Source organism: Thunnus albacares, chromosome 4, assembly GCF_914725855.1.
Source record: "Thunnus albacares chromosome 4, fThuAlb1.1, whole genome shotgun sequence".
Taxonomy (NCBI): Eukaryota; Metazoa; Chordata; class Actinopteri; order Scombriformes; family Scombridae; genus Thunnus; species Thunnus albacares.
In genome coordinates this window covers 34,681,745-34,704,535 of record NC_058109.1, presented here as the reverse complement: position 1 = coordinate 34,704,535, position 22,791 = coordinate 34,681,745, and the positions used below count along the sequence as shown (strand labels likewise).

Below are 22,791 nucleotides of genomic sequence, written 5' to 3'. Positions count from 1 at the left end.
GATTTGGTGATCTGTATTGATAAGCACTTCCACATATGCTGATATGAAGAGACTGTGTTCTGAAAACTGGGCAGGGGATTTAGGGGTTTTGCACTTTTTTAATGTGGTCCCTGATGTGTTAAATATTCAAATTTATCAAAGTAGTCTGGCTCTTCACAGCAAATTCGGTGTTGTGAGTTAAAGCAACAGTGAAATTCTGGGAGAGAATAAAGGCGAGTTTGACACCAAAAGTCAATAATTAATCCAGTAGCACAGTCCACATGATTTGGCCCACCGTGCCTGTATGCAGACCAGCAGAACACTTATAGGTCCTGTTACATGACAAGCAACATCTGTTGGTATCTGTCCAGTAAAACTTGTGCTCTTTAGAGGTGCACATAAACTCGTTATTTAAAGTCAATAAATACCAACTCCTGCTATTTAAGTTAACCAACATCAGCTAAATATCAGATAGATAAACTCTCAGCACACCTGGTTTAGTTGGTGGGACACTGAAACTAACCTAATTCGACCTCATTACAGTCTAAGAAATAGTAGAAACATTTGATGATACATACTAAAGTCTTGCTATAAAGAAGTGTATTGAAAAATCTGTAATCAGACAAACACAGCAGTGTTCACACTGAATCTCACAGCTTCCCAATAGCCAGTGCTAGGAGTAACAGATGATTTACTCACATTGTGTGGTTTAAAAAATAGTTAAATGTTGAAATTATATATCACAAAGGACTTGAGAACTCATGAGAACACACACTGAGCAGAGATGGTTTGAAAATGTTCAATATCTGCGCAAATAAAAGGTTCAGGAACGACACCAAAATGAGACTTTTTCAAAGCGCACTTTGCACAAGATTAAGACATTTTTCTACAATTTTTTTTGATCTAAGAAAATAAAGCACAAAAACATAAAAACTGGAAACACTTTATTTTATGGGTCCAGAATTTGTTTTGTAATTTTTCTAATAAGAAAACAAAAGAATGACAACTACCTCTAGCAGATTTTATCAACAGTAACTAGCTAGTTAAGTTAATGTTAGTTCCATGAGTTAGGTAAAAACTTTTTAATATTTCCAGGTGACTTGTTTTAAAATGACAATCTTGTAAAGAGGTCTTACATAGGCACTTGATGGCTATGTAATGCCAAACGACATGGAAATTAAGAAACGAGGCTTTCTTTTTTTTATTGTTTGTTAGGCTTTATTGTTGTTGCAAAGCTGTTCTGTCATTGTTTGTTTTTGCTTTGTTGAACCATAAATTGCTCTGATTTTATTGCTGCCCACGTCTGTGTTCTGTTACTGTAATTGACATGCCTTACATCAAAATTATTGTTCACACCTCATTCACACCTGGCCAGTACAGATGAAAACTAGCCTCTTGGCTAATGCTGACATATTTACAGTAATGATTATTCATATGCACTGTCCCTGAGAAATAAACAGAATAAATAAAAGTAAAAAGTATTACCAATATAATCCGATTTGACATTTTTCTTCATTTCATTCTGACATAGCCTTATATTTGCTGCTAGCTTACATATTGAAATTATGCTTTATTGTTTGTATTTTCAAACAGTATGTTTAATGTTACAAAGGAAAAGGCTTTTAAGATGAGGATTAATGTTTTTGATAAACCTATGTCAGTAAAGAGTTTGGCTGAGTTGCTGGACTGTAAACCTCCCCAAATCTAATAAAGAGCAGACAGAACTGCTAACGTTAGCATACAGCTTGATACAGTAGCCTTTGGGTCCTCTACACAGTGGATGTGCTATCATTCACAGCGTTTTTTAATATCACCTGTAATCCCACTAAATGTAGTTTGCTAACAATATTCTTCTTGACCTTGGATGAAATCTTCAGTTACAACTGTAAGCTAATTAGCTGAGCGTGTTTTGTGTCTAGCTACACCAGACACACACACTTTTTTACACTTTTGCTTTTGGTTTTCGAAAGGCAAAGTAAAAAAACACCATCCTCCAAACACCTCAGATGCCGACTATCTCTCTCACTAAAGTGCTATGGCATTTTTGGGAATCACGTCCCGGTCAAGTGTTTTTGGGCCTGTGTGACCTTTTGTTTTTTGGGGTCCCATGTAGTTAAAATTCCCTGAAGTGGCATAGTTAAAAAAAAAAATTAAAATCCCCCCCGCCCCCGCTCTTGCCACATTAACATGCAAAAACATGAAATTTGTCTCCAAGTTTTCATAATAAATGAATAATGGATGAATGTTCACTGAGGTTTAAATGGAGTAGCTTTTAAATGAAATTCCTATTTTTTCCTATAATTAGTACCAAATGACATAGTTATTTCCAGAAAACTTCCAAGGAGGCTATTTGGACATTGGGAGGAAATTGTGGATCCATTAAGTAAGACAGTACCCAAAAAGTTTCTCTGAATAAAATACAAGTTTTACAAAATGATGATTTAAATCTGTAAATATAAGATCAAAAAGAAGGTTTTTTTTTTACAGTTTTTGATACTTGGTGCTACGGAAGCAGTTAGTTTAAAACTATTGCGGATCCATACAGAGAAAAAAGAGTCACTCATCATGTCCATCATATCAGAGCTGGACAGCAATGACTGGACCAGATATGATTTTACTGAAAGGGCCCATCATCATCAGTCCCGTTTTAACGCCACTGATCGGCATTTCAACTTTCACCAGTCAAACTGTTGTAGATTTACATCAGCAGCTGTCTGTCAGGTGCAGGTTTGGCAGTATGAAGACTCTCTCCTCAGGCTCCCTCTGAGCACTGTGGACCACCCGGCACTTGAACTTGGAGTCTCGGTTGTCCATGTTGGGAGTAAGTTTGAGAAAACTGAACATGGAGTAGAGGCCGTTGATGTTGAGGCTGGGGGGAGTGTTGAAGATGCCAGAGAGAACTGTCTCTCCATCTTTAGTCCAAGTCACTGTCACGTCTTCAGGACAGAAATCTTTGATGCACAGGTGCAGCGTACACTCTTCATTCAACAGAGGGCAAAACGGTTCACAGTCGATGAACATCACATTGGGAGGAGTTCCTGTTTCAACAAATATCAGATACATATTTATGTGGAAGGTAAAAAAATCTCTTTCAGCGTGTTTATTCTCTTCAGAGAGTGGAATGGGATGAAGCTTATGGGAAATGTGGTTTTTATTTTGATCTCACTCCGATTCTAAACACTTCCATAAAATTACATATCATCTCTGAAAATGATGTTGAAGATGTCATTATTTCTAAGAACACCCCTGCAATGTTCCTAGAAATCATAACATGTGGGCTGTAACAACATGAGTAAATGTTTTTTCATAAAACACTTTGATACAGAAGAAGAGCCCTGCAAAAGTAGTGTTTAAATCATACAAGAATGTCATGTTGGAGAGTGTTATAAATGTTTTAAAATATTAGTGTTAAAGTTCATTCTTGACTTTGGAAAGAGTAGTTTGACAAAAACAAATTAGCTCAATGTCAATTTACCAGCTTTTTCCTGAGCTTTCAACCTCATCTCAACATCCTCCTCAGAACATGGAGTTGCCCTGGAGATAGTGCAGTTGTCACCCCCTGTTATCATGTGACCAAAGTTTCATACTTGATGACAACTGAGCTATCTCAATGACAACTTGAGCATTTGCCGAAGACAACTGTGAGACGTGGTTGAAAATTCTGGGAAAAAGTAGTAAGTAAACCTTGGGATAAGATTTTCTTTTTCTTTTTTTTTTCATCAAACTAATGTTTTAAATGTTATAAGAATGTTCAAATGTTCAGTAGTTACATCAGCCACATTTTAGTTTTTAATGTCTTTTCTCTCTTTTTGATGTTATTATTATTATTATTATTATTATTATTCATTCAGTTTATTCAGTCATTTTCTTTATCCTCCCCTGGTTGAACTACTCCTCTGCAAGTATGCAAATTAATTCTAAAAATTACTTACTAAAAAACTTCAGCTAAGTTTCAGGATATTCTATGTTGTTGTGCTGTTACATCTTTTCATATTGTTTAATATGTACCCTATTATGGGGCCCCAGTGCCAAAAAATTGCTGTTGGGCCCCTATTTAGTTAGTTTGTAGTAATTTAATTTAACATAACTTTGTTAAGGAATATGCACCATGTGAGCACAATGTAAATTAAAATAATTCAGGTATCAAAACTACATTTTGTCACAGGTCCCTTCTACAAGACAGGGCCACAGTATGCATTATGTAATCATGCAGGACCCACTTCAGTTGATACTGAACTTGTTTTTGGATCCAAAATTTGCTCGTTTTGGAGAAACACTACCACAAACAGTGATGTTTGTTTCAAGGCTACAACGTGTTTTTACAATGGTCTCATGACATTTGGGAGACATCTATCTATCTAGTTACTTGTAGGAATCATTTCAGACTGCTACCTTGAGTGTTGATGTGGTACAGGATGTCTTTGTAGCCCGGAGAAGGGAAGCTGGAGTGATAAACACGGCAGGTGTAGACCATCTTCTCATCCTCTCTGGCCATGACCAGCTGGATCTCACTCCACACGCTGTAAAGGCGGTTGTGGTCGGAGAAAGGTCCAAAGTGTGTGACGTTGTGGACCTGCTCTCCGTCATTCCTGGACCACTCCAGGTGGATGTCCTGTGGGTAAAAGTTCTCCACCCGACAGCAGAGAACCAGCAGGCTCTCCACCTTGGGGATCTGAGGGATGCTGGAGATCTGAAGGAAGGACGGCTCCACTGGATGTATGTGAGTGTGTGTGTTGAGAGGAGAGAGCAGTGGTGTTAAGTAATGTAAGAGTAGTTCACAGGAGATAATAATAATACAGAACATGTTCCTCTTTGTGTACCATCTGCTGAAAATACTGTTATTGAATTATTTGAGGTTGAAGTCTTCCCAGTCATAATTAGTGTAATGTTGATCAATATAAAGCCATAGAAAATGCAACTGATCTTAATATTCATAGAGTTTTGCCAGAATGTGGAGCTAAAACTGTAATGTTTGTTCTATGGGTTGTGTTAAATGGTCACTAAAAAACATGAGGATTCATCCTCTGAGGATCATGAATATCCACAGTAAATTTAATGGAAATCTGGACAAAGTCTTGAGACACCTTAAGACTGTGCATCAACAACGATGATGTAAGTTTATTGCATGTCACACTTTGCAAGATGGGTCTAATAAAATCTCGGTTGCAATCTGTGTCAGACTGTACGATATCAGTTTGAGGTCAGATTGTGAGATGAATGTGTGGTGAATGTGGTGTGAATAGAAAAAAGTGTATGAGAGCAGATGCACATCATCAGTTCTTATCATCCATCTGCAAATGCAGCAAAGAAGGTTTTCTCCTTTGCCAGAGTCACACAAACTTGGTCATATTCTGATTGGTTGGTTTGTAGATGTTGTAGCGGCAGACACATTGTGAGAATTTGGTCTTACGTTTCTGACGCAGAGTATTGCCACAGACTATCTTTGGTTGCCAAAGCTTCAAATCGGCTGTTTGTGGACGTCTCACAGTGAGATCTTGGAGCACCATTTGACTTAACAACCAAAGATTTCACCACGCATCTCTCATGATTGTCAACATATTTCTCAGAGAGAATCGTACAGTGTAAAGGGGCCTATAGTTCGAAGGGAAATGTTGACCTGATGGTGACAATAGATGAAAGATCATGGTCATCTTCTGGGGACCATGAATATCCATAACACATTTAACATCAATCTGGCCTGCAGTTGTCAAATATCAGCTGCCAACGGACAGACTAACATCAAGTGATCTCTTTTAATCTAGAACACTCACCTTTGACCCTGACTGTGGTCTCTCTGCTGAAGGTCTTGCCTCTACACAGTACAACACAATGGTATTTGGTCTGGTCTTCAGTAACATTCAAACACACAGTCAGGACAGATGTATGGTGTCTGCCATTTGATGAGAAACAAGCCTTTTCGCTCAGATCCTCACTGAGCAACGGAGAAACAGACTCTGACTTGACCAGACTATCTGAGTCCGCACCACTTCTCAGTTTAAACCATTTCACTTTGAGCTCTCGCTGTCTAGCTCCTTGGATGGTACATATTAGATCGGTCGGCACCTCAGCATATATGATGTTGGGTTTGATGATTTCAGAAACACTTGGTGGAACTGCAGAGAGGGATAGGAATGGATGTTGTTTCACAGTTAAGACAGTAACAATCAAGCATTTTCTCTTCATTCTGATCATGAGTCAATTTTAAATGATACATTACAAAGATGAGAAATTCAAGACAAACTTAAATGAGTGGGAAAACATCAAGAATGCTTCCATACTGAGGGCCCCCAAACTGCTTTAAAGGGTAGGAAAATGATGTGAATTGTATGCTATGGTCTTCACAGTCACCAGATCTCAACTGTGCTCAGTATATTTTCTATATTTTTCTTACTGTCAACAAATCTCATGTGCAGAGCCAAACCAGCAATGAACTCATCCTACTACCAACTATTGTGTGTGTATCAAAGTCTGATATATCTTACTCATCTGTGTTGTAGACCTCTGTTGTTGTCCAAAAACTATTAAAAACACGTCAGTGAGCCAGACCACTGCACTGGGTGACATGTTCCTTTGTCCCCGAAGACAGTGGTTACTTTACTTTGTTTAGAAATGGCTCCAAAGAGTAATAACATGATTTGGAAGTACCACCAACAACCACTAGATGCTCCAATTGACTCCCATTCAATACTAAGTCAATCATTTTTGTTTCAATGAGTCATCACGGTCTCCATCGCTAAATTCAGGCCCTCTAATAAGTGCACTGGTGGTCATTTTGGAAATTATTGCTCCATTGATAAGATTTGAAGACTTATAGTAGCTTTGATGTCTGTCGTGTGGGTGTTGATTGACAGCTGTGATTGACAGTTGGCTCACCTGCTGCTCTCCCCGGCTCCAGGACTCGCACTGAGTCAGACTATTGTCACAATATTTCACTAAGTGTTCATTTAATGTTACTTGATTATATCTGCCTTGTTAACACAGTTTAGCTAAAGTAGCTAATGTTAGCCCAAGTGTGTGAAATGTTAGCCCAAGTGAAAAGCGACACCCTGCATTCCTTATTTGGAAGCTCCTGTCTCCAAACAGAAAAGACGGTGTCAACCCTAAGCTGCAACTTATGCAAAAACGTGAAATTATTATTCAAAGTGGATTATTTTATATACATCGTAGAACATGTCTGGAGGGGATCTTTAAATAAAACATGCACTTTGATCAAGGTGAGACGTACCTTTGCAGAAATACCTGTAGAGAAGCAAAGTTCCTCCAATAACAGAGGTGACCAGCAGCAAACTGATGACACTGGTGACAGCTATCAGTGTGACAGCACTGTAAGGGGGTTGTGATGGAGCTAAAGAGACCCATATTACAGTAAGTCTATTATTCAGCATCGGTAATTATTTAAATATTTAAGAGTGAAAGAAAGAAATCCCACCTTGAACAGTCACTGTAACAGATCTGTTGTATGGCCGACTATTGGTCTGGTGCTCCACCTGGCAGATGATGTGTATCTCTCCACCTGTCACTGCTGAGGAGTGCAGTGTGATGCCACTGCGAATACTGTAGGTGCCGTCTGGATTGTGAACGGCCATTTCAGTGCAGACACGGAAAAGATGGTTTTCACCCGCATGAACCATGTGGGAGCCATTTTTGATGTGCCATGTCACGGACAGTTTCTCTGGGTAGAAACCTGTGATGTCGCACTGTATGGTTTTCTCTTCCCCTTCTGTCACTGCTGCTTTTTCTGGTAGTGACACCGAAGGCCGAGCTAGGGGGGAGAGGCCAAACACAAGATATGTTTTTTGGGTAGGGTGATACTCCCTGATGAATTCTGCAGCATGGCTGAACACACAAATCTCAGTTGAAAACTGCCTTAGATGTGACAAACTCAAAATTTCAAACCTAAGAACATCTTTTATAAATGTCTGCAGTTGAGCTCCTTGGCCTTGTGTCTTTCAGTCAGTTGTAATTGAGTTGACTTGCTTTCAGTGGGCTGGGCTTAGAATAAAGAATAAAATACATTGTGTCTATCACTAGAGTATGGAGTCTAAAATGTGCCAATGGAATAATATTCTATATATCATTTTATAGTGTATTTTTGTTTCATTAGAATCAATTAATAAATGTATACAAAAAAAGCAATTATAAATTGAGTGAATTGATTAAATTGGCATTTTAATCATCCATTAGAAGTTAATAAATCAATTTTAAAATTGACTCACAAAATAAATATTAAATAAAATAATAAATAAAATATTAAAAACATTTACTAATGTGTTTGCCCATCATTCCTCATCTCACAATTTCCATCTTGCTTTATCATTTAGTTTGTATTTTGTGATCATTTTCAGTGACAGACGGCTCTCTATAAAGCTGCACTAATCAATATACTTATGTTAACGATGCATCAAATGACAATGTGTAAGGTGAGAGGAGTCACTCTGGTGATGAACCCAGAGTTATCACCCAACTCTGGAGTTCTCCTCAGTTCTATAAACTGTTTAGTGTCTTTAAAGCTCATTGTTTTGGTTTTCTAGCCCACACCTTTACTGTTTTGGTTCAATCTCATCACCTTCATTTCCAGGCAGCTGTTTTCAATGAAAAAGCTCAGATAAATTCACTGTTTGCTACCTGCCCAGCACCAAACAGCTTACAGACAAAATTAGCAACTAGCTAACCTTGGTGAACATAATAGAGCTTCCATCAGTTCAAGAACCAGACATTCATAAAAAGGAAAGTGAATATTGGACTTACATTCATGAGCTGTGAAGTTAATTTAAAGATATGAAAGCAGTGTGCAAATTAAAATTAAATTAAATTAAATATACCGTTGGCGCATTTCAGCCCCCATATCAGAAATCTGAAATGCATCTAAAATGACTGAGTACAAAGGGAAAAACAACAATCAAATAAATCCAGACTGATGTTACACAGATTCCAGTAGAAACAAACAAGTCAATACCTTGTACTTCCAGGGAGGTGGACTGTGTGTAGACTACAGGTGTTATGATTCTGCAGGTGTAGAGCCCTTCATCTCCCACAGTCACATTACGAAGCTGCAGAGATGCATCGCTCTGTGGCAGCCCCATTCTATTCACCGCAAACTTTCCTCTGCTCACATGAGCTCTCCCATCCTCAAAAGTGTACACAATGCTCTTCCCTGCATGTTTATCCACCATGTTCCACTCAACGGTGAGAGTGCTCCACTCTTCCGGCCTGGACAGGCAGCTGAGAGTCACATCCGTACCAACCAAGACACTGAGCTTTTTTGCAGTGTCAGCCGAGGAACCTGAAAACACAAGACAGGATCATCTGACAATAAACAGCGCAATCGACAAACACAAAGCTTTCCTTTAAAACTCAATACTAAAATAATGGAAATCAAAGCTTGACAATTACCTCTACAGTGAAAAACAATGACCATAACATAAATCATCATTTTCATATTCCATCGGTGCTCCATTGGGATTCAGGCGTCACGTTGTCAGTACTTGCTAAAGTGATTATGAAAGAAACTTGTGACGCACCAGTTTTGAGTTTGTTCGCACAGTTCAAACAGATTCCTTGGACTGAAGGTCAAGTGGTGGTTGTGTCACTGAATACCTAAAGCAGGGATTGGCTGGTAAACATTCACCTGGCTGTTCACTGTTAATCATGTTGTATGTTGTATGCCAACTGCACTCTTGGATTTTGACCTGTAGCTGCAACCTCCTGCATGCCACCTTGCAGAAAGATGTGGTATATAGGTCAGGGGCATTACTAGAGATGTATGGTTAGGGCGGCTGAGCCTTTACCAAGGAGGACTGGGGGGAGAAATTTTTATGTTTTTTAAATGGCCCCAAAATGTCTGTTTGTCATGAATTTTTAGAGTAACAATAGGTGTAAAATCAACACAATAGATCTGTCTCTTCATAGTTTGTATTAGGCACAGATCAAATATGACTTAATGCTTTCCACCCACTTACAACAGGCACAGATCAAACAAAGGTAATGAAGTCAAGGAATGTTATCTCCTCTCTCTTAGATAAGTTGCAGCTTAAACAACTCCCACTCGCTTTCTTTTTGATTACTAACCTCCATCATACCTGCTCCTTCATCCCTGTCAGTCTCCTTCATCTTCCTCCTCTCCCTCTCCTCGCCTGTTTTCAGTAACATGTTATTTTATTAAACTCAGATTTACAAGAACTCAAGGCTTAATGAGTGATCAACCAGTTTAAATTTGTATTTGTCTGAACTGGCAAAATCCTCTCACCTGACTGGCCTTCAGCGGAGCTGAATGTGACCTTTTCACTGACATTAACTAATTATAAAGAATAATCTATAACTACTTATCTGATTGTTTCGAAATACTTAAGAGGCACATAAGAGCAAAGTATGTAAAGAGATGTCAATAACATTATTTGTATCTCATTCACTCGTTCACACTTTGGCTGGCTGGCTCGTCAGCTAGTTAGTACAGTGGAAACCACTTATAATGCATATACGTCTGTCTGGGTCAAATTAATCACTATAAGCGGATAATTATTATAACCGATATTTTTATTTTTCTTTAAGTCTCATGCAGATAACTATATAATTGACATTTGTATATTTATTACATGATTTAAAAAGTAATGAAATGGCCAGCTTCGCTATATACTGTAGCTGTTTCAAAATACAGTACAGCTGTTTTAAAGACTTGTTCCCCTCCTGACTCATTTTAAGATGAGAGAGCGAGAAGCAGTGGTCAAGCGAGCTAGAGAGTTGATAAGGAGAGCGAGCAGCGGTAGCGTGAAAGCCAGTGAACGGGAGGAAGAAAACGTTATTTTCTGATTGTTTCACGTTGGTTACAAATAAACACCTCCGCACCCTTGATAATGGTGCCGCAGCCGCTAATTACTATCGTATGTGTATCATGGGAGTAAGGTAAAAAATAAAAATAGTTACCGTAATTTTATTTTCCCCTCATGTTTTCACGTATGAAAAGACCCAAAATGAACACTGTAAGCGGACTATTGATTACTATAAGCAAATTATTTAAACAGCATTTGTATAGGACTGATTCTGTACTGAGCTTTTTGATCCATATAAGCGGTTTCCACTGTATAATGTTAGTGTTATATAGCCTATCCTCTGGTCTTTTCCTCATTTATACCTAGAGTTAGCGAACATTAAGCAGGTAAAAAAACGAGTAACAGCTTGATAGCTCGCTACATTGACCATCATTTGCCAGTACTGTGGGCTCTGAGTGGGCAGCACAGCCAATGGAAACACTGGATTAGAACAGCAGCAGCCTCTCCCAAGTCCTAGTGCCCGGCATTTTAGGTACATTGTGAATTTGGAGACGCCATGGCACAGTTCGATCAACTCTAATGAAAAATGAATGAGAAAAAACTATTGATGATTTAAACTAATAATGTACATTTATTTTGGGGGGCTAAAGAAGATTTTACGGGGGGGTAAAGCCTAAACTGACAGTATAGGTCGTAAATTCAGTCACCAAAAACGACTTATAGTTACGTTTGAGCGACAGACGCCATCTAGCGGTCGTAGTAATTATGATCCGCAGAAGTGACTCAGTTCAGATGACGACTGTATACGGTGACAAATTTCCATATTCGGAGGTGCATCTTCAATATTTCATCTTGGTACCATAACTGTACCACTAAACACAAAATCAAACTCTCGCACATTATCAATCAGGTCAGTAAAATAATTGGATCAACTCAAACACTGAGCTTTACACCTGCAGTGCAGCGTCTGGGGACCAACACTGCCTTGGTCATGGGTACTAACAGGAGTATTAACCTAACATACATGTCTTTGATCTATAAAATAAATCACACTAGGCACATACAGATACTGTATATTCACACCTGAATTGTCTTTAACAGTATTGATGTTAGCATTCATGACTTATTTTACTGTTTTACTTTGATTTTACTGTATTACTGTTTCTACTTCATTATTGTTACATTTGTCTACCTTTGTCATTGATTGAGCTGTGTCAAAGAGGAATTTCTGTCACTATATGACACACAATTAAGTTTCTTGAATTGAATAAACTGATCCAAACTACAATGTTACAATAATTCCAAGGGCAACTCTCAGTCAAAGTTGATACTTTGAACAAAGTTAATGCATCCAATTACTGTTTTTAAGATGATTGTGTTCTTTACTGCAATTAAGAGGATATCAAAACATATTTAAATATGTGTTATAACTGACTGGCATTGAACAACATTGTGTCCAAAAGACGAAGCCTATTTTTATTATTATTATTATTATTATTATTAAAATATCTGTCCATTAGAGCAAAAAAAGACATCTGTTTTATTACAAAATGTTTTATTTTTTTTTGATGTTACTTTGCATTCAACAGTCTTTTCTGCACAATAACAGCTTTATAATTTTAACATGTTTTCAGAAACATTTCCACAGAAGCTTGTCCCAGTACACAGCAGTTTGTCTCATCCCACCATGGACCTCTTCCTCCCTCTCAACCGAACCTCGTCAAGCTTTTTAATGACAGCTGATGACTTCTTGGATGCCGCTGCATAGCTCTTCAACAGCTTCTCAAACAGCGCCTCTGTGTTGGGGTGTGTACTGAGGAAAGCCTTCTCCAGCACATATAAGTCTACTCCCTTATCCTCCGGCAGAGCCGAGATGTAACTCAGGCCAAAGTCGATGAGAATGAGGTCAGACTCTCCATCCTCTGGGCTGCGCCTCAGCAGCATGTTGGAGGTGGTCAGATCTCCGTGGATGACGTCCTCGTCATGCATTTTGGCCAGGATCTGACCCACCCTCTGAGCCAGGCGCTCCAGCTCCAGCTCAGGACAGGAATCAGACTTCTGGGTGGAAATGATGTGGTCACGCACAGTCAAGGAACCCATGATTTCCTCCAGGAAAATACAATGGGAGGTGTAGTCTACAAAGTAGACTACAGGGGCAGATATGCCTGAGAGGAAGAGAGGTGGAAGGAGAGTCTGATTTGACAAACTGTATGGCTGTGATGCTGTGTAACTCATTAATGCTATAAATATGTGTTTCATCAGGTCTCAGTTTACAGGATAAGGCTGGAATTATTCTGTGTTTTCCTTATTGTCAATATATCCCATGAAAAGACCGTATGTTAATTCATTCCTCAATACTTTATGACTTCTCTATTTGGTCTGTGGCTCTCAGCTCCGAGTTCATTCCTAGTGAAAACGTAAAACAGCTCAAAAATATATAGTTTGGTTTAGAAATAAGCACAGTAATTTCCTAAAACAGCTGGTCATTGTAGTTTTTAGCAAACATTACTGACAGGAAGAAATTGTGCATTTGTTGGGGACAATTTGAAGCAGCGAATGAAAACACATTTGATGCTTTAGTGAGCAGCAGGACGCTGTGTGTGACAGATAAACTACTGTGTGTGTGTGTTCTTGGTAATGAAGGAACATGTCACTCAGTGCAACAGTGTGACTCAGTGATGTATTTTTAATAGTTTTTGGACGATGGAGTTCTGTGGCACAGAGGAACTAGATACATCAGGCTTTGATGCACACACAATACTTGTTAGTAGGTCAGTTAATTGTTGGTGTTGGTCTTTTCATGTGATATGTACTTATTCTCTAAAGATAAAGAGATACAGAAGGTGGAGGGTGTGCAGTTTTCTGGGCAAGTCAATGAGGGTGTGTATGTAGGAGTAACCAAATACCCGAACACAGTGTTAGGGTGTCCTGCCCTCTAGTGGCCTTACACATGCAAAACAGTTATTAGGAACAAAACTCCAAACTCAGAAAAACATTCATTTACAGGCCCCTAATTCTTAAAAAAAAAAAAAAAAAAAACATTCAAACATTTAACACTGTATTCTGTGACCTGATTTAGGATTTCATTTTCCCACTTATTACCAAGTTTTCACCATGGTGACACTGCATTTCATGAGCTGTTACTCATACAGTGGGTGACTACCTGGTACAAAGAGTATTAAGCCACATTCTGATAGCTGTGATAGCAGGAACAGTGTGTTGTCACACTTTTATGAATTAAATATAAACAATCTAAAATGATTTACCTTATTTGTATGTCGACTACTGCTGAAACGATTAATCGATGTATGAAAATGGATTCATCAATTAGTTGATTAATTGCCAACAATTTTTGACATTTCCAGCTTCTCAGATGTGGGTTTGCTGCTTCTCTCTGTCTTCTATCATTGTAAACTGAATATCTCTGGTTTTAGGACTGCTGATCTGACAAAATAAGCAATATGAAGACGTCATCGCGGTCTCTGGGACTTTTTGTTGGGCGTTTTTTCACTATTTTCTCACATCTAATAATCGAAACGATGAATCACTCGATAAACTATCGACAGAATAATCAATACTGAAAATTATGTAAGTTGCAACCTTAGTGGCGATAGCTGGGCTGAGGTGAACATATGTAACCTAATGCATAGGAGAAATGTTTGTTTTTATAACTAGAGCCACACTGCCATGAGGGTGTTATTTTTTTTTACATTCTACAGTAGAGCAACACCACCGCACCTGCTCAACCAATCAGCCTCTAATGTCACAGAATGTCACAGGTCACAGATTTGGTTGTAACACCGGTCCGCAGCGTTACATTCTCGGGTTCAGGCTGGGTAGGGAGCTAAGTCCACGTAGCTACCTTCATTTAACCGTATTAATTTGTTATATCTAGCAGTTGCTTCCACTCATTGCTCTAAAGAAGGATATAAGGAGCTCCAGCCCGGGCTGTTAACTTGCCTGCTCTCCGGCAGCGCAGAATGGAGCGGACCTCCTGCACCGTCCTGCGATGTGTCAGCTTTTCGTCCAACACCGGATGTCTGTAGTGTTTCTGGAACCTTTCTTTCACAATAGTCGGCTTACCCAGAAACTCTGCCCGGTATACCCGGGCTTCTGCTCCTTGCTTTAATAACTCTGCTTTACCGAGGAACTCCGGGAGCGCCATGCTGCTCTCTTTGGCCATGTTTACTTCCGGTCCCTTGTACAGTCTGATCTACTGCTGCTTCCTCTGCTGTTTCCACATGCTGCCACCCAGTGGCCACCACAATAACTACACAGAGAAATATCACCGACATGGCCACAGGAATTAAAGTTTTACTAGTTATAAAATAAATCTTTAGCTTTTCACCTACAGTCCATTATTGGTAACTAAATAAACTAAACATTTCAACTATCCCTAAATCAACTTATACACACATTTATATGGACTAAGGCTCCCATAAATTGCTTAATTTTACGCCTTAAAGATCCCCTCCAGACATGTATGAGGACATATAAAAAATACTCTGCTTGGAACTTTATGTGTGCCTGATATGGTTTTTCCAAGAAAAATCAATTAGTTAGTAATTCTTAAAATTATATGTAAATATATTTCATTTCAGAAGTTTAACTGCTGGACACAAGATGTCTCCTACTTCACTGTAAAGTCCATTCTCAGTGTTTCGAGATTCCACATCACACTTGTGTAAGATGAATATTGGACCAGGATTGGCTTCAAACTAGTTGTGATGTCACAAATCATGCTCGTAGGTTCAAACTTTAATCTCAGATTTTCGGTGAGCACAGAGAAGCTTTCCTCTATAGTAGATACATGTGAAAACAGATTTCTATTGTCAAACCCTGCACATACATCATTCTAGACAATGATGCTCAAACATCAACATAACATAAGTAAGCTCAACATAAGTGAAATACATTTTTGAGTGGAGATAGGCTTTAAACAATACTGAGAGGTTTGGGTGCAAAATGTAGAAAGTGAAAGAGGCTTGCCTAAAACAAGCCCATATTTTCAACTTGAAACACACACTGTTACCTTTTCTGTAACTGAAACTCTTCAGTCACATGTGATTATAATCATGTGGTGGAAAAATAATCTAGTTAACTGATCCTTTAAGGGCGCTCATGCTGAGCTGTACGCGGCGAGTTAGGAATTTCCTTCCCGCGAAAGTTGGACGATTGTCGGCCTCTGGCGTCAAAACTCCGCCAAGAAGTTTCTCCTCTTGAAACTTGACACGGCTGCCACGTAGCTCAAACTTCCTGAAGAGCCAGCAGTTTTCCAGGAGCATCTCTGTATCATCCCCTCTCCTGCTTATGGTGAGTGCATTTTTCTTCCCTGGAAGTGTCCCATGTAAAGAGTTTCATAGTTAAAGTGGCTTCAGAGTTCACAACAGAGTCACACACAGCTGCATCTGTCTGTCCTGTTTAATAACAGCTTCCGACATTCCAGGACGGAAAACTGATAACGGGTCTGTGCTTGTGCTCAACAGGAACTGTTTGTTGCAGCTACAGACAGAGCTGTATAGAAGACTGTTACTGGTCAGCCCGAGAGTTTGCTCTTCTATTAAACTAAAGAAGAAAACTGGTGAGATAAAACCAGTGGTGGAATGAAACTGAAGACACGAGAAACGTGTACTTTACGTGACGCTATTTCTATTTTATTCTTATTATTCCACTGCAGTTCAGAGGGAAATATACGTTTGCTTCTCGTAATGTATCTGATTCTATTCGCAGATTGAGATTTTACATACAAAACCAGCGATGATCTTATAAATAATGATGCATACCTATAGATTAAACAACCCGACAGTATATAAAGTAGTTCAGTAGCTCGCCCTTGACCTACCATAATGCATCAATTATAATGATCCGACGATATAATGCATCAAAAATAAGATGTATCAGGCGTTGGATACACACACTACTTGTAAGTAGATCAAGTCATTGTTGGTTTGGCTCCAAACATGAGATTTGTTGACAATAAGAAAAATATAGAAAATCGTTGGAGTGTTATATAAAAATATAACTAGGCACAAGGTCCAGCAGAGCTTTAAAGTGATCACTTAAATTGTTAATGTAATCAGATGCCACTGTAGGGATGCAGCGATTAGTAAAATCTAATTATGTTTCTGTGTTCAGGGTAAAATTCTAGCAGCTGGATTTTGGACTATGAAGCTGAAATATTCCAAAGTTGTTTGGTTCCCAGTTATTTAAAGCCACTGCAGGCATCAGGTCAAGCGTGAAGGAGACACTTATAGTCCTTTTTGAATCTTTAAAGCCTCATAAATCAGTGACTAGAACAGAGGATGGTTTTGTTTAATTCACACACACTCTGCACAAAACCTGCAATTCAAGTGGACCAAAGAACCATGCTACGCACAGAACATGAACTACACTGAATGCCCCTCTAAGGTGATGCATTCTGATTGGACAGAAAAAACAGAAAACATAAAGAGCCATTTACATAAAATTATGCTTAAACTGCTGACACATATTGATACATATGGAAATACTCTGCTTGGGACAATAATGTGTGTCTGATATGTTTTTTCAACAAAAAAGTATAATTATCATTTTAATATCCTTAAAATTACATCTACTCCTCCTTCATTAAAATTCCGGAATCAATGAAAATGCAGGTATTGTTCATTTCTAAAGTTTAACTGTTGGACACAAGATGTCTCTTACTTCACTGTAAAGTCCATTCTCAGTGTTTGTGCACTGGAGGCTTCAAGTTTTCACACTTGTGTAAGTTGAATATTGAACCAGGATTGGCTCCAAACTAGTTGTGATGTGACAAATCCTGCTCATAGGCCCGCAACTTAAAATCATTTTCAGTGAGCTCAGAGAAACTTTCTGCTTTCAGCAGATCAATGTGAAAACAAACTCTGCACATACATCATTCTGCACAGTGAAGAAACATCCAACTGAAGGAACAAGAAGAAACACCTATTTTTGAGTGGAGTGGGACATTAAGTTCTTAAAGGGGCATGCTCATAATTTCCTAAGGGTGTTTTTTTAACAGAAAGCTCAGAAGAATCCTTTACATTGTGTCCATATAGGCTATTGTATTGAGTTTTAAATACCAAAAATCCACTGTGATCTCCAGTCATTCCCAAAACAGAATATTGAATAAACGAGGAATGTCCTCTGTAATTTCCCAGCATGCTTCAAGTATTCACAGTTAATTTCTGTAGAGCAACGATTCTGTTGAAATCAGAGCTATGGAGGTGCTTTTTATCACAGTGGTGTAGATTCATCTTATTATTTCAGAGGCACACACCAAATTCCCCACCGCTCTGTCACTGGCAGCTGATGGGATCTTCTGTTTTACTATAAGACTAAACAAGCTAACTGATTTTTACACAGCCGTGCATTTTGTTGAGCCCATCTCAAGTGGACTACCTAATGAAATCATGGCAATCAACAAGAGGGTTGTCATGGCGACAGGGCTGCAACAGGCTCTTGTGGGCTCCCTTGTCTTTTCCATGAGCAGGACACAGGACTGCCTGTGGGTGCCAGACCAGAAGAGCGCTGCAGGAACTGGAAATTGTCCTTGTGTGTGTGTGTTTTTAATGTTTTGTTCATGTTTCACAGAGGATGTCCTCTAAGAAACGAATCTGGACCTGCACGACATGACTGAACTGTTCATATAACAGGACAGAAACAATGGGTAAGTTATTTGTATTTGTAAATTTGCTGTTTAGTTAGGAATGTTACTTTGCAATGTTTTTTGGGGTTTTTTTTGCTTTTTTATACAATACATTTGTGTTCACCTGTTAAAAATCAATGCAGATCACAGTACTTTTGTGTTAAAGCTACATATAGCCAGCATTGTGTGCTAGAGCGACACTGAATGAATAAGAACGTTAAATTGCATGTTAGTTTAATTTTGCCACATAAAAAGGGAGAAGACGTTAAAATTAATAAGCACTGAGTTTCATTAGGCTTCATTTGGATTTCAGTTTGTTGAATTTGCATTGCTTTCAATAGATTGTGCACATCAAAGAGTCACAGGTTGATGTGAGGAGCAGCTGCAGAGCAGTCACAGTGACGAATGTGTGTCATTCATTTATAAACCTACAAAAAATATTATAGAAAACCATCAATAAACTGAGAAAAAAAACCTTTGAGATGGGAGATAATACACAAAAAATGATTTATCATGTCAGTGTGAACTTTGACAAGACATTAAAATACAAAAGAAATCTAAAGACAATAAATTAGACAATAGTTTATAGACAATAATTTGCAAAGGCCTGTGTACAATATCAAACACAAATGCTGCCGTTTTATGCTCTGTGCTACTTTTACATTTTCACCTCAGGACTAAATTGATTAACCTTGTGTTGTATATATGAATAAAATGTTCTTGCTTCTGACAGATGGAGATAGCATAAATTTTCTTTCAACATTATCTTAGTAGACTAAGTCTTTAATGTTTTGTCCCTTCTTCAACATGCTGGCTACTTACAAGGAATGTCCCAGCCGAGTGAACTCAGCTGTGCGCGAGAAGCTACGACTTCCTTAAACCAAGCAAAAAGCTCTGAAATGTGCTTCTCTTTAAGCCATGATGAAACTTTTTTTTTAATATCACCAAGAAGTAAAATCTGCTATTTAGATCATAATGTCTTGGAAAAATATGAGTGATTGATTTTTTTTATCTTAATAGCGCAGTTGGCGTTTTCTGAATACAACTCAATGGAATTGTGGTTGTGAATGGTACTGCATCTTAATGCAGTTCTGCCCTGGCTGAAGCCCTGACATAAAAATTCATAAATTCACCACCTACATGATTGCAGTATGTAAACTTTTGTCTTTTGGTAAGAGTGCACTTCCTCTAAAGGTAAATGTTTCCTTCCTCCTAGGTTGCTCCATCCTCCTGTTGGCCAGTGTGGTGTCCACTCTGGGCGGTCTGGTCTTTGGTTATGAGCTGGGCATCATCTCAGGTGCCTTGTTGCAGCTCAAGGCCGAGTTCAGGCTCTCGTGCATGCAGCAGGAGGCTCTGGTCAGCTCTTTGTTGATTGGAGCCCTGCTGGCCTCTGTGGTGGGCGGCAGCTTCATCGACCGTCATGGCCGCCGAAATTCCATCCTCCTCAGTAATGTCCTGATCCTGATTGGCAGCCTGGTTCTGCTCATCAGCTCCTACCCAGCACTGGTGGTTGGCAGGATCACAGTGGGCTTCGCAATGTGTTTATCCTCCATGTCCTGCTGCATCTTTGTCTCTGAGATGGTCACCCCCGACCGCAGGGGCTTCCTGGTAACACTGTATGAAGCTGGGATCACTGTGGGCATCCTGGCAGCCTATGCCATGAACTACATCCTGTCTGACTCCAAGAGAGGGTGGAGGCAGATGTTTGGATTAGCTGTAGTACCAACACTGATTCAGCTTTTCTCTATATGGTTTCTTCCATCCAGCACTGAGGACTCTTTAAGCCATGACTGCTCTCAGGCCGAAAGAGACCTCATGTGCACCATTGAAAACCAAGAAGCAAATGACTCAAAAGTCAGCTCCAGCAAGGAACACAAGAAGGTGCAATACAACAGCATGTACCTTTTCCAGCATAAAGACAACATGAGGACTCGGACTGTCATTGGTCTGGGACTGGTGCTCTTTCAGCAGTTCACAGGCCAGCCGAGTCTTCTCTTCTACGCCTCCACCATCTTTCACTCAGTGGGGTTTCAGAGCAACGCCTCGGCAGTGCTGGCGTCTGTGGGCTTAGGGTTGGTCAAAGTGATCGCTACTCTGACCTCCATGGTGTTTTCAGACAGAGTGGGTAGGAGGCCTTTGCTAATCAGCGGATGCTCCGTCATGGCACTGTGTCTGATAACCATTGGACTTCTCAGTGGACATTCGTTGATGAATGCTAAGAGGCCTTGTAATTCTGAGGATGTTGTCACTAACAGAACAGCTCTCCCTCATTTAAATGTTGCTAATCTGTCAGTTCTTGATGCACCTCTTGTTGAGAACCACAGACTCCTCAGTAACAGCACACAAGAGGGAGGTGAAGTTCTTGATATAGTTAGACAGAAGCCACTGGAACCTGCTCTGGGATCATCTCCAAACGACCATGCAACATTTGTGAACTGGATCATTCTCATGTGTATGATGGCTGTTGTGAGCGCATACTCCGTTGGATTTGGACCAAGTTTGTATATTCACTCAAAATGTGCTCTTATTCAGAGTTCAGACTAGGCAAGATTTTGAAAATACAACCATATTATCATCTTAAATTAACAAGCATTTTGAAGCTGCTACCACTCCATAATATGCAATAAAATATCATTATCCAACCCATAACCTCACCTTTTCTTGTAGGTTACTAAAGCTTGGAAATGAAGCTCTTTTTTCTTTGTTTTACCAGTGACCTGGCTTCTCCTCAGTGAGATATTTCCAGCTGCTGTCAGGGGAAGGGCATTCGCCTTCACCAACTGCTTCAACTGGGCTGCCAACCTTTTGGTCACATTCACTTTCTTGAATGTTATCGGTAAGGTCCCATACAACACATACAACATGCAACCTTTTCATGGTGGACCTTTTGACTGGTCACAGAAAGAAAAGCGCAGGTGTAAGTGATGACATTAATGATGGTTCTGTTCCATTTACATTTCCCAGTAAGTAATGCCAGTGAGTCACTAATACTAATAATACGGGGGCCATGGAAGCGTAAAGCCTAATGGAGCACAGCCAAAGTAAATAATTACGCCTGTGCTTTTCATTGTCTGACAACTCAAAATGTCTGCTGTTTAAAAGGCCTATTGAACCTGTCTGATTACCTACTTCAACAGTTATGTTAGTCTTGTCTTTCAGATCAAAATATTCTGATCAATTGCCCAGGAAAAAAACAAAACTCTGAACAAGTCAAATGGCGGCCAGCAAAGAGTGAACCGTGTTTTTCATCAACAGATGCAATTGGTCTGTCAGGGACATTTCTTTTGTATGGGATGGCTGCCGTGGCAGCTGGAGTTTTCTTCTACTTCATGCTACCAGAGACCAAAGGCAAGACTCTGGAGGAGATTGACAAAGAGCTGCGTTTAAACAGGTAGGAAATATTTTTCTAATTTTTCCTCTGATGACATAAACATCATCACATCAGACACCACACTGAAACACTGATGTGTGTGTCTTCGGGTCTTGTTTTGTAGGTTTTACCACAGTGTGGAGTGCTGTGGTGTCATCAGCCGGAGAAACACTTCCCCTCAGTACCAGAGAGTGCACTGTCAGGTTAGCACTTCAGGGTGATCACTGTAATTATACCACACTGACCGAAGAAGAAACTGACTGACTTGAAAATGATGATAGCCTGACTTAAGGTAGACTTTATTGATGCACTTGATATTTAAATATGCGGTGTGAAACATGTTAATAAAGTGTGTTTTTTATATTTTGTGATGTGTTGTGATCATAGCAGCAAAGTGACACTCCTTTTGGCATTGAAACATTTTTTACAACATGGGTTTTAATTTCATAGTCATGGCCAATACGTGTTACATTTATTTGGCAACATTGCTCAACACAGCTTTATACTGCAAGTCCAGGGCCGTCCTAATGAGCCTACATGCTCTGGCGTCTTGTCACTCTCATGTGTCAACAATCACATACATAATTAACAGAAAAATAATCCTAAAAAATTATTACTAAAATGAGGTAAATGTGCATATATGTGATTTCGCAGACCTCACTGTTACAACTTTACTTTTTTAGGGTATCTGCAGGTCTTGAAAGGTCATTATCAGTTTCCTCAAAAAAGACCTTAAAAAGTTTTAAATTTAGTTTGCATACATCTAAAATATTTCCTCTTTCCTGCCGAAGTCAGTAATTTCAGTTATAAAATGTTTTGCATGTGATCGCGGGCTTCCAGTAGACATTATACACCTATATACTAGAAGTAGGAGTGGTGCAACAGTCGATTGTGTGTCCTACGAGGCTGTTCAATCCTTCTTAGTGGAGTTGCAGTCAGCACCATCAGACCTGCAGCAAACAATGTCACTACTGCAGCTACAGTAGCTCGGACGCTCATCCACTCACAATGAGTAACTTGCAGATTTA

At 39.3% G+C, this 22,791-nt stretch overlaps 2 protein-coding genes and 1 gene segment (V, D, J or C); 1 reads left to right on the top strand and 2 right to left on the bottom strand.

Moving 5' to 3' along the window:
• Nucleotides 1–906: 906 nt before the first annotated feature.
• LOC122980803 lies at nt 907–10,231 on the bottom strand. The segment is given in 7 exon segments: nt 907–3,017; nt 4,372–4,689; nt 5,751–6,092; nt 7,205–7,324; nt 7,409–7,741; nt 8,936–9,262; nt 10,048–10,231. Coding segments are annotated over 6 exon segments (1,665 nt in total).
• Nucleotides 10,232–12,283: 2,052 nt separating this feature from the next.
• Nucleotides 12,284–14,963, bottom strand: tp53rk (TP53 regulating kinase). Its single transcript, XM_044349190.1, has 2 exons — nt 14,706–14,963; nt 12,284–12,910 (listed from the first exon to the last, which is right to left on the bottom strand). Exons 1-2 carry the CDS (start codon nt 14,926–14,928, stop codon nt 12,423–12,425), a joined length of 711 nt encoding a protein of 236 aa, XP_044205125.1. The 5' UTR covers nt 14,929–14,963; the 3' UTR covers nt 12,284–12,422.
• A 510-nt stretch (nt 14,964–15,473) lies between these two features.
• slc2a10 (solute carrier family 2 member 10) lies at nt 15,474–22,129 on the top strand. Of its 2 annotated transcripts, none has more exons than XM_044349172.1 (6): nt 15,474–16,058; nt 18,339–18,414; nt 19,610–20,890; nt 21,107–21,229; nt 21,649–21,784; nt 21,888–22,129. In XM_044349172.1, the coding sequence occupies exons 2-6, from the start codon at nt 18,411–18,413 to the stop codon at nt 21,982–21,984; spliced, it is 1,641 nt and encodes a 546-aa protein (XP_044205107.1). In that variant the 5' UTR covers nt 15,474–16,058; nt 18,339–18,410; the 3' UTR covers nt 21,985–22,129. The 2 variants fall into 2 exon arrangements, with proteins under 2 accessions (XP_044205107.1, XP_044205108.1); XM_044349173.1 differs by lacking the exon at nt 15,474–16,058 and adding an exon at nt 16,081–16,326.
• The last annotated feature ends 662 nt before the right edge of the window (nt 22,130–22,791 follow it).